Source organism: Salvia hispanica, chromosome 5 (assembly GCF_029641045.1).
Source record: "Salvia hispanica isolate PSC_SH4W2 chromosome 5, Shi_PSC_v1, whole genome shotgun sequence".
NCBI classification, from domain to species: domain Eukaryota; kingdom Viridiplantae; phylum Streptophyta; class Magnoliopsida; order Lamiales; family Lamiaceae; genus Salvia; species Salvia hispanica.
In genome coordinates, this window is record NC_142696.1 from 23,523,210 (window position 1) to 23,534,799 (window position 11,590).

General features: G+C 34.9%; 1 protein-coding gene across 3 annotated transcripts; it reads left to right on the forward strand.

The window, feature by feature from the left end:
- The first annotated feature begins 6,396 nt into the window (after nucleotides 1-6,396).
- Nucleotides 6,397-9,530, forward strand: LOC125186338 (receptor-like cytosolic serine/threonine-protein kinase RBK2). Of its 3 annotated transcripts, none has more exons than XM_089057980.1 (8): nucleotides 6,397-6,721; nucleotides 7,256-7,665; nucleotides 7,752-7,943; nucleotides 8,118-8,272; nucleotides 8,500-8,579; nucleotides 8,687-8,822; nucleotides 8,926-9,075; nucleotides 9,162-9,530. In XM_089057980.1, exons 2-8 carry the CDS (start codon nucleotides 7,290-7,292, stop codon nucleotides 9,312-9,314), a joined length of 1,242 nt encoding a protein of 413 aa, XP_088914106.1. In that variant the 5' UTR covers nucleotides 6,397-6,721; nucleotides 7,256-7,289; the 3' UTR covers nucleotides 9,315-9,530. The 3 variants fall into 3 exon arrangements, with proteins under 3 accessions (XP_088914106.1, XP_047938645.1, XP_047938646.1); XM_048082688.2 differs by having other exon boundaries at nucleotides 6,398-6,721; nucleotides 7,752-8,003; XM_048082689.2 differs by having other exon boundaries at nucleotides 6,398-7,665; nucleotides 7,752-8,003.
- The last annotated feature ends 2,060 nt before the right edge of the window (nucleotides 9,531-11,590 follow it).

Genomic DNA, 11,590 nt, shown 5'->3' on the forward strand with positions numbered 1-11,590 from the left:
GATCCTAATTCATTGCAGCAAAAAAGACGATGACATCACCTTAGCGGCCCCCACACTCCGGCCCGACAATTGATCCTAATTTATGGGAATAAAGAAGGCAGCATCTATAGCTATTAAAGTATTTTATTTAGTCGATCTTGAAAATTTAAAGTATTAATATTATAGTCAAACAATTGTTTTGTAGGAATATAATTTTCAAGTTTTAATGTTAAATGTATTTACTATTTAGCTCATAATATCCAAAAATTAATATGGGTATATCTCATATATGCTCCACCAAGTTTGGCCCAGATTTAAGGCCCAATATTAAATTTTAATGCACACTGTTTTATCGCAATCTTAAAATAGTAATCCCTACAAGTTGGAATATTTTGATGTAATAAGTTTCCAGAAATTGTGGCTGACGAATTGGAATCCACAATTTCCAGTAGGATTCTAGTTTCATACGCCAATCAGAGTCCCGTGAAACATTTTGCAAACGCAAGATGTAGTTGTGCTCGGATGTACATTTAAATTGTAATCTCTTTGTCCATCATTACATGTTTGATTTGAGTTTGGTATAAATATTAAATAAATATAAAGAAAAGTAGGTGGGAAATAGTATGTGGAATGTAAGATCCATTTTTATATATTCCCTCCGTCCTACAAGAATATATTCTTCTAAATTTGAAAACTATTTTCTTTCTAATGGGATGAGAGTCATTCTCTATTAACAATACCTTAATTACTTTTTCTTTATGCTTCTCTTTCAACTAAAAATACATATTATTGTAGAACGAAGGGAGTACTAGTTTTATAATAAAATGTGAGTGGAATGAGTTTGTGGAAAGTAAGGTCTATCTACCATTTACAATAAACGTAATTGGGACTTCTAATGGCAGACGGAGGTAGTAACTTTTTATGAATAATAAATTATGGCGTGTATTGTACAAAATGTTATTCTTTTGCATTTTAAGTCAAAATTATTCTTCAATGCCAAAGGCAAAGGGAGTCGAAAGAGGCGTAGAATAGATGAAGGCTAAAAATCGTTGGACAGTAATAATAGTAGTTGGGATGTAAGTAATTTTAAAATGTTTTTTTGGGTGATGAATATAGACTATTGATTGAATCAAGAAAGGGACAAAAAGTACTTTTATTTTTATTTTTGCAAATCAATTCGATGAGATTTAGTATTTTTCTTCTTCTTATGCAATGAAATTAAGTGTGGGTTACGTAAAGCCCACTTAAATTAATTTTGGGAAAGTGGCATTGATTTGATAATTTTATTATTGGATCGGTGATTTATAAGAAAACATGGGACAGCTATGATCGGAGTGAAAACAAATTAATTATTATATACTACTACTACATTACGTAGGTATAATAACAGTCCATTTTAATTTAGTTTTTAATACCAGAAATGCCAAATTAAAGAATAATATAACTAAAAAATCTAAATGGTAAGAAATCATACTTTAGGGCTTAAATTTATCTAACATTTGGATATTATGTGTCGTGGATGAATAAATTGAGTGCGACAGCCATTGTGCAAAAGTAGCTTTATAATTTAATTGTAACTATCAATCTTAACCCACCCCATTAAACAAGCCACCTACAAAAGGAGTATACTTTCAAAACTGAAATATCATGGAGTACAAATTAATTAAGATCAAATATTTAAAAATGATCACCAGATAACGTAGCATAGATAGTCACAACGAAATCAAATAATCAATACCAATATTATGTTCGATATTCATGATTCAGAAAGTAGTTCAACATTAACAAATTGGATTATAATTAAATATGATTTCACCAATCAATTAATAGTAAATAAGTTGTTGATTTTCGGTAGACATGTGTCATCTTCACATCACAGAATTATGAATTATGAATACTATATTGGTGTAGACTGTAGAGTAATTAAATAGACGTGACTGTAAATACACGTATAGAAACTCATACCAACACAAATGATATTGAGAAATGGAACATAAATAAAACTAATTCATTTAATTTTTTTAGCAACCACGTTAGTTCTAGTTTGATTGAAAAATAGACCGATGTTAGATTCCATGTATAAATCGAGATGATTCGTTTCTAGTACCAATATTTTAAAACGGTATATATTATTCACACAATAATTAATCATGTTTTGGTCTCTAGCTAATATAGTGAGCATTTTCAAAATAAGGTATCCAATTTTCACTATTTCTCACAAAAAAAGTGAAAAACCTAAACCACATGAAAAAGTTGTTTTATTTGCCCCGCTTGAGATAGTAAGTAATAGTAGTACCTGAAGATCGGAACATAAATCTTTTTTTTTAACGAAATTGAGGGTGTGTGAAAGAAAAATTGTAAAAGTTTACCTAAGAATAAAGAAAGGCGACTCGTCGATTTGTTGCCTAATTATGTCAAGCAACCAGTAAATAAAAATTTTCTCGAATTGAGAATTTTAATAAAATATGGAGTACTAAGTTTTGACGCACATTTTATAAAGAACACGAAAAGTTGTGAAGAATAATCAACTCTACATTTGGTTTTATGAGTTCAATTAGTAAGAAAACTAACATGAGATAATACTTTTTGGGGCAAAGTTAAAATAAAAAACTTATGATGTTGTATAGTACTTCTTTTCTTACTTTAATTTTTTTTTTCATTTTATTTTCTATTTTAATTAGTATTATTTTATTTTATTTTGCTATTACTTTATTATATCTTCACTTAATATGCTAAGAGCATCCACAATAAGGTTCTAATTCGAGTGACCTCGGTCGAGACTAAATCCACAGACCCTACTATAAGTCAACCCCGATCTGATGATCTGGATTTAAAAGGTAAATTTAATAAGTACTTCCCCGTCCCATTACAAATAAAAATTTGCTTTTCGGCATGGGATTTTAGGGCACTCCCAATGGTTAGGCGTTATTGTCGGCGAAAAATCGCCGAAAATCGCCGGGCGTTGGAGGGAAATCGACGATAATTCGGCGATAAATCTACCGATTCATCGCCAACTCCCTTATTATCGCCGATTTATCGCCGAATCATCGCCGCCCACTGTGGGCGCGATTCGGCGATAAATCGGCGATAATTTTTTTTTTTTTCGCCAACGGCTAACTCTCCTCCACTATATATAATTCCTCCTCCTCCATTCATCACACACAATCTTCATTCTCTCTCTCAATTTTTCAATCTCATTATCTCAATCTTCAATCTTCAAAATTATGAGTTCAAGTAGGAATAATTTCCGAAAAGGTAAGGGCAAAGAGTCGAGTACGCAATTTCCCACTGATGAAGCAAATCAGCAGTGGATGAACTCGTTGTTGTCGATGGGTTCTCCTCCCGGCCAATATCATATGCGGGTCCGTCCCCATTGCAGACTCCTCCGGTGCGCAGACTTTCTCCGTACTTCCAGTCTGCCCTCAGCATGCCCTCTCCAACCGACGATGTGTATCGCCCCCAGATAGTCACATCGTTGTTCGACACCCCTGGATCCACCCCAGACGACGAAGGATCTCAGGACGCGACGTACACAACGGATCCGACACTCAGCACGGACGACTACGAGGTGGAAGAAACGCCCGCCGAGCCGCCTTCCAGAAGCAGGAAGGGGAAGGCGCCGGCGCCGGCGTCGACGGCTGCGACTGATACGGCTTCCGATGAGAAGTCGAAGCGGGTAAGGACTACTTACAGTCTGGAAGAGTCCGAGCTTATAGCCAACTGCTGGGCGGACACGACGCAAGACTCGGAGCGCAGCAACTACCAAACTGAGCTCGTGTTCTGGGAGCGGGTTGCGGAGAAGTACACGAGCAACAAGACTGCCTCGATGAAGGACCATGGCAGCGAGGCGATCCGCCGGCATTGGGAGCGCCTCATGAGGGACTGCGGCCACTTCAACGGTATATACTCTAACTTGATGACGAACATGACGAGTGGCCAGAACGAGCACATGGTCCGAGATGAGGCCATGCAGAGGTATAATGGCCAGTTCTTATCGAAGGGCTTCAAGTATTGGAACATCTATGATAGGCTGAAGGATCTCCCCAAATTCCGGACGGGGATGCACACCGCGCTGCACGGGAAATCGGTGCGCTCGCGACTTAGCGGTGCGGAGAGTGAGGGAAGCGCGACCCCATCGACTTGACTGGGGATGGTCCGCACGAGCGCCCTGTGGGAGCGAAGAAGGCGAAGGGGAGGCGGAAGGGGAAGGGCGCATCGTCGGATGCCCAGTCGGAACCCCAGTTCATACAACAAGCCACGCTCTCTGCCAATGTCGCCAATCTGACGCAGCTGTACACGCTGTACTTCACTGGCGGCGGAACCCCAGAAGAGAAGCAGTCCCTCTGGTCGACCATCCAAAATATGAAGATCCTGCTGGGCCTCCCGCCGGACGCCCCTCCCTCTTAGTTTTTTAAATCTTTGTTTTTTATGGTTTTTTATTTGTAGTTTTTTTCTCGTTGTATTATATTTTCCAATGATTAATACAACGATGAATTGTTCATTATAAATCTATTTATTAAACACATTTGTAGGGAAAATTAAATAATATTAAAAATGATGATGTAAAAATGAAATGTTGAGTTAGGGAGAAATAAAGGAGAAACCATTGTAGCAGTTGGCTAAAAGTTGGCTAAAAACTGGGGATAAATTTTGGTGCTGATGTGCCAGGAGTTAGGGAGAAATAAGAGAGTTTTTAGGGAGAGCATTTGCTCTTATGTAGTGGTGTTTTGTGAATTAATAATGAGATAATAAAGTAAGAGAGATGAAAAAATAAAAATGATGTTGTTTTCATTTTAGGGTACATTTATTTTTAATAGGATAATAATAAAAAGAAAACGTTTCATAAGACCGGTGGAGTATTAGATTAATAGTAAGTCACATCGTCAAAATTTATACGCCATGTCATCAATCTTAATACACGTATAATTTGGAAAAACTTTAACCTAGAATAAATAAGACATGAAAATCGAATTATAAATTATAATTGAAATTTTTGGAAGTTATCGAATTTATCAAAATTGACACAAATTGATTTTAGCGACAAAGTATCTACATATTAAGTTAGTAAAAACTAAAATGATTAATTAGGTACGCATCTAAGATCGGATGTGTATTAGATAAAGATGCAATAAGTTTTTGAAATGATTAATGGAGTGATTAAAACACATTGGGACTGAGACAGAGCATTCAGTTACTCCAGTCTAATGATTATGCAAATAATTAAATCTCATTCGATAATTAATAGTGGGCTAGACTCTCTATATGTACCTAATAGTCTCCTACCAGAAGTAATATTCAGGAAAGCTTAATTAGTTTATGTTTATGCTAATACTTTTATAAATTACAGGTCATATTAGTATTTAATTTTACATTCCAATATATTATTACTCTTATTATAAAATCCGATATAAATTCTACATCACAACATAAATTTGACAGCCTAGATCAGAACAATTCATAAATTTGGTCCTTTTCAAAAGGCATTATATTGAAACACTAACGTGGATGCGTAATCTTTAAGACAACAAAATCGACTTTTCCATACCCACCGATATAAAATAAAGTTATAAAATATAACAATGATAAGAAGAAAAAAACAACTGCGTTATTCAGCTAGAACTTGGAAATTGTTATATTTAATTTAAGGATCATACAGATTTTCTAAACCGAGCGCGATATTAATATATACATATTTTAATACTCCTATGTTGGTGAAATTCATATTTCTGACTCTAGATACTATTCAACAACAATATACTATGTGTTTAGATTGGACAGAAATCTAAATTGTTCCCATTTGCATTAGCGAAAATAATTAAGGAATATTAAGAAGTCAATTAGCGTGTAAACGCAATAAATAACTCGATCAAATTTTCAATTTATTAACTAGAGAATTAGCGTTAGATTTGTTTTCAGTAGCTTGCTATAATTAAGGTTCCAAAGAGCTGTGTTATCATATTACTTAGTTTTGTTAAATTCATGAAATTCAAATCCTAATTGCTAAAAATGTGACAAAATTAACAATTGGACCGTTGCCTCTATTTAAAAACATATTCCAAGAATTGACATTTAATTTTTGATAATTGAAAAACGAGCTCAATAAATTTGACTCAAAATAGAAGCAGAAATAGCACGTGGGCAGCTTTCAGACTCCACCGATCACTTGTTAGTTTGCTGACAAATCCGACCGACCAAATAAAAATCGGATAAACACACAAAATAAAAACATAGTAAAATCAAATTAACAAAATATATTTTCCTCCATCAGTGTAAAATGAAGATGAAACCAATTTTAGTAAAATATTATGTTGATATTGATTAGTAATTATTTAATTTTTTTGGTTAAAAAAAGGGAAATTGCACGAGGACTAAAAACAGTAAAAGAATTACTCCACTACTCCTACTAGTGTTACAAAGAAAGAATGAAGGTGGGTAGTGAAGCAACAGTAGCAGCAGCTTATCTTGGAAGAATAACATCACATAATCATCACCATCACTCTTCTTCCTTCATGCACACATTCTACCACCTTCACCAATAATTTTAACCCACAAATTTTTACTCATAAAAAGACGATCTTCATATTTTGTCGGCGTTACGAAAACTGAGAAGCTATCGATAATTTTTGGTTTTGTCTCAACAGAGCAAGAAAACCTCTGTTTCTGATAAATCTATGTCTTGGCTTTCTTTCTTGTCCGAGATTCTTCGATAAAATTCCGACAAACTGTCAGCTTCCATTCTGTGGTATGCGTTTCTCCACACTTTTCATACGCAGTCCGTACGTATTGCTCTTATTTTCATGCTACTCTCTCTCAGTCCCAGCGAGAGTTCTTGTTAAAGCTATGAGCTGTCGTTGTCGTTGTTTGATGGAGGCGCAACGTTGATTCTTTCTTTAATCTTACTGAAAATAAAGATCCCTTTTAGATCTGAGCCATAATTATGCGGAATAAATACGTTTTTGTTGTGTTCCTTTTTGTAATTGGCACAAGGTGTTTGATAAAAAGTGGCAACCATTTCCATTTGCAAATCCAATTCTGTGTTTAGCTTCAAAATTGCTTGCTCTTCCTATTATATTGTGCTTCCATTCCTGTAAATTTGTTTTTCCTCATTTTTCGTTCTATTTTTGGTGACTTCTTCATTTTGCTGAAAGAATTGTGCTTTTTGCTTGTTTGTTTCTTCACTTTCAAGCAATTAATGTGATAATTTTTCAGTGAATTATGCATACATTCGTGCCTCATTTTCAATTTTGCTGAAAAGTAGTGTTATTTTTGGTTATAGACATAGTAGCCTAGTAGATTTGTGTTGTTCAAGTATGGAGAAGGAGAAAGAGAGAGAGAAAGCAAATCCTAGCTCACCAGACACGATTCTTGAGGATTTCTTGAGAAGTGCAGAATCTCAAACTGATTCCTCAAAAGCAAGCACCTCTGAATCCCTAGTGGAGATTGATCCTAAGCCAGCCTCACGGCTGGCCTTATTTTTCAAGCTGTTAAGATTCAAATCCAAACGGCAGCTAGCCACATTGCAGCCCCTCACTGCGCTTAAATTGTCGAAACGATTTAGTAGTTTTAGGGAGCAAGTTAGTAGTGCACCCAATGCCCTTCTTGATCCGAATATGAACTATTTTAAGCCTCAATGGAAGAACTTTAGCTTGTTAGAACTCCAAACCGCGACCAGCAACTTTTGCCAAGGTTAGCTAGCTTTACCCTTTGAGATTTGCAAATGATTGATCTTTTTTTAATCATTGGTTGATGGTGTTTGATGGTATTCTGAATAGGTTATCTGATCGGGAAGGGCGGTTATGCTGAAGTGTATAGAGGGCGTTTGCGTGGGGGTCAGCTCGTTGCCATCAAACGCTTGACAAAAGGGGCTATGGAAGAAAGAATTGCAGATTTCCTCACAGAACTTGGGATAATGGCGCATGTGAATCATCCCAATACTGCTAAATTGATTGGTTATGGTGTTGAAGGTGGAGTGTACCTTGTTCTCGAGTTATCTCCCCTTGGAAGCTTGGCTTCTATGCTTCACAGTTAGTGCATCATTGCAAAATTCCTATAATTTTCTTTTCTAGCAGTATTTGTATGACTCTGTCTAATTTAGATCAACCTACGTTGTTTCCCTGTCCTTTTTTATAACGAAACAGATCCGGTGGAAAAGGTGGAGTGGAGTACTCGTTACAAGGTGGCGCTGGGAATTGCTAAGGGATTGCTGTACCTTCATGAGGGCTGTCAAAGGAGGATCATTCACCGTGATATTAAGGCTGCAAACATATTGCTTAGGGATGACTTTGAACCTCAGGTAGTATGTCTAGAAAGTGTGCAGTTTTCTGTTATTTGCTTTGTTTTTAGGCCAATATCTCTTTTTTACATCTCTAATGATTTGCATAAATGGAGGATCTATTTTACAAGTAACGGATATGACATAAGTCAGATTACCAGTTTCGACATCAATGAATAGCCCCCTCCTAAGGTTGTAGATTTGTCATGTGTTGAAGATTTAGTTCTCATGGCTTAGTTTGGTTTCAGATATGTGATTTTGGCCTCGCGAAATGGCTGCCAGACCGATGGACTCACCTCACTGTTTCAAAATGTGAAGGCACTTTTGGGTACGTATGTGCACCATGAGACGGCCTAGAATTTGATCAATTTTAGTTCACCACTCTTGTCCAATTTTCAAGAAACATCGGTCCTAATTCTCATCTCTGCTCTGCAGTTATCTAGCTCCCGAGTTTCTAATGCATGGAATCGTCGATGAGAAAACTGACGTATTCGCCTTTGGCGTACTGCTGTTGGAACTCATCACCGGGCGTCGAGCCCTTGATTATTCACAACAAAGCCTTGTTATTTGGGTAAGCCTCCACTTTTTGTTTGAGTTTGAGTTGGAGTTTGTACCAAGCTTTGGCTATTATTCCAGTATTTAATCACCTGTTATTTCCTATCACCTTTTGCTAGGCTAAGCCTCTGCTGAAGAAGAACAAAATCCAGGAGCTCATCGATCCATCGCTTGCAGAAAACTATAATGCTGTGCAAATGAATCTCGTGATCCTAGCAGCTTCACTGTGCGTCCAGCAATCCTCAATCAAACGTCCACGGATGAGCCAGGCATGCCTCTTTAAATTTTTCGTTCTCTTGAACTGTAGAGTGCTTGCTCGTGTCATTATCGTGTGATATATGGCAAAAAAATGCAGATTCTGTTGCTTCTGAGAGGGAGCTGCGGCAGCCTAGACCTGATCAGGAAATGCAAGAAGCTGTCAAGCTGGAAGAAGTATTACAAGGAGCTCTTCAGCACGGAGAAGTACGGAGGACTGGACGGGCGACCGCGGTGGTCTGGTGAAGCTTAAACCGGTAAACAATGGAGTAATATTGTTTGAATTGGTGCATTAGGTTAGGCACGTTGTGGGACATCCGAATATACCAAGTATATGTGATTAAAGAGTTATAGGATGAAAGTAGCAATTAATGTTACAGAGAGAGAAAATAAAGTTACATGGCTGTAAATTGTAAATTGTACATATGATTTTGTTTTATAGTATACTATATTTATAAGTTGGATAGTATATTCGATTCGAGATCCATGTGAAGTTCGGGTTGGTTACACCTTTTACTAAAGTGGGTGTGTATGTATCCAAAAGGTCGATAGGGACGTGGATGTCGCCATTTTTGCACACCCCAAACAGGGGATATTCCTAACTATACATGATTATATTTTAATAAGTAAACTATTATTACAAGATTAACAAAAGTGTTTTATAATTCTCTTGAACGATTACTACTTAAATATGGATATTTATTGTGATTATGTGTAGATCATAGTAATATTTTTGTTAATAACACAAATGTTCACCTATTTGATGTTAGTTACTAGTAGTATGTTCTAATGAAGATATCTTCTTCTTTTTTCTGAGGGAATCTATTGGGAATATCTTAAAATGGTAGATGGGGCATGTATAATAGTATTATTGATTACAATAAATGCAAATTAATTATATGCACGACTTTCAGAGATATTGTATTAGCAACTTATGGGCGGTAGTAGATGTGATTATATTGACTTCTTTTAATGTGTCAAACCGCAAATCAAATACGAGAGGCCAATTTATGGGTTGTTAATCCTGTATTGTTTAGTAGTCCTATTGACGATAAAAATGGTTGATGTCTTGAAGATTTATAAACATAGATCAACTTAAATAGTATACTGCTTATTTGGTTTCAGTTATAGTTCGTGATATATATATAACACTCTATTTGTGCACCTACACTAAAAATTGGAGACGGGTAATTTCATTTCTGTACTCGACGTACCATTACCATAAAACTGTAAATATTTATATATACTCGTGCGTACATGTTCAAGATATATCAATTAATTCAAAATCAAAATGAACTTAAATAACTAAATTAAACTCATGTGATATTGTCCAACTCAAAATTTAAGAAAAACATGGGTATACGTATATATTTGTGATTTTGCATTTAGTGACAATATATCATTATATTGTCGGTATGTATTAGTCATAAAAAGACCTGTATAATACATTGAAATACCTTTATATCACCTTATATTGTTGAACACATATTGTGAATATCAAAAGTATGCACAATATGATATTGTACTGAAAGATTTTGATGCAATAATAATATAAACATTTTTTTTATATTACGGTACCGAATTTGATGTATGTTGTAAAATACATTATGCTGAAAAGTTAAAACAATTAAACAAATGAAAAACATAAATAATTTTAATCAGATGTTATCTAAATATTCTGAAACATTATTTTCTTTATATCCGTTATAACGTTATATCCTGAAATAAGTTTTACGGTATAACATTATTTCAATATGCTAAATAAAAATTCAATATGTCGTAACAAATTAAAAAGGTGATAAGATATCAGTATTGAAAACTATAGTTATACTATAAATTTTGATACATCGGAAAAATCGATAAGATAACAATATTCATAGTGATATTTTCGATAAGGTATATTTCATGACAATTTTGATACGGTAATCTATAATGACCTACCTATATTCATAAACATATAAAATATTCTTTGTAAGAGTGTTAGTTTGTTGAATTTGGTTGGATTTGGTCACTTTTAAACCACTCATATGTATCTTTGCTTAGACTAAAGAGGGTGCATCCCTTCCCTTAGTTTCTGTATGTATAATTGTGTTTGTAGTTTTAGATGTCATGGTATGAATATTGTTTTAAAGTTGATTCAATATGGAGTACAAAACATGTTATTTTTAGCTTTTAATATGTGTAGTTATATAGTACTCCGTAATTGTAATTGTAATTGTAATTGTAATAGACTAATAGATAACTTTAAAAAGAGTTTGCAAGGTTGTTTAAATTACATTACACGTATAAATATAAATTGATCCATATGTGAATCGTGATATTGCATCATAATGGTTGACAGCACGCAAAACTAAAATAATAATCCAATAATGTAAAAAAATCCTGTTTACATATATAAGCGAGTAGAATGAATATGCAATTATGCATGTTACCAAAAAAGGATATAAGTTATACTCACCCAACAATTACTATTATGACTTGATTTGAAAGTTGAATTTTGGTGCAAGGATAGATTTGGCTTACCCCCAA

Coding starts and splice junctions, on each gene's coding strand:
- LOC125186338 (XM_048082689.2), top strand. CDS start 7,290: ATGGAGAAGGAGAAAGAGAGAGAGAAAGCAAATCCTAGCTCACCAGAC. Junction 8,004..8,117: donor CTTGGCTTCTATGCTTCACA/GTTAGTGCATCA, acceptor ATAACGAAACAG/ATCCGGTGGAAAAGGTGGAG. Junction 8,823..8,925: donor AACAAAGCCTTGTTATTTGG/GTAAGCCTCCAC, acceptor ACCTTTTGCTAG/GCTAAGCCTCTGCTGAAGAA.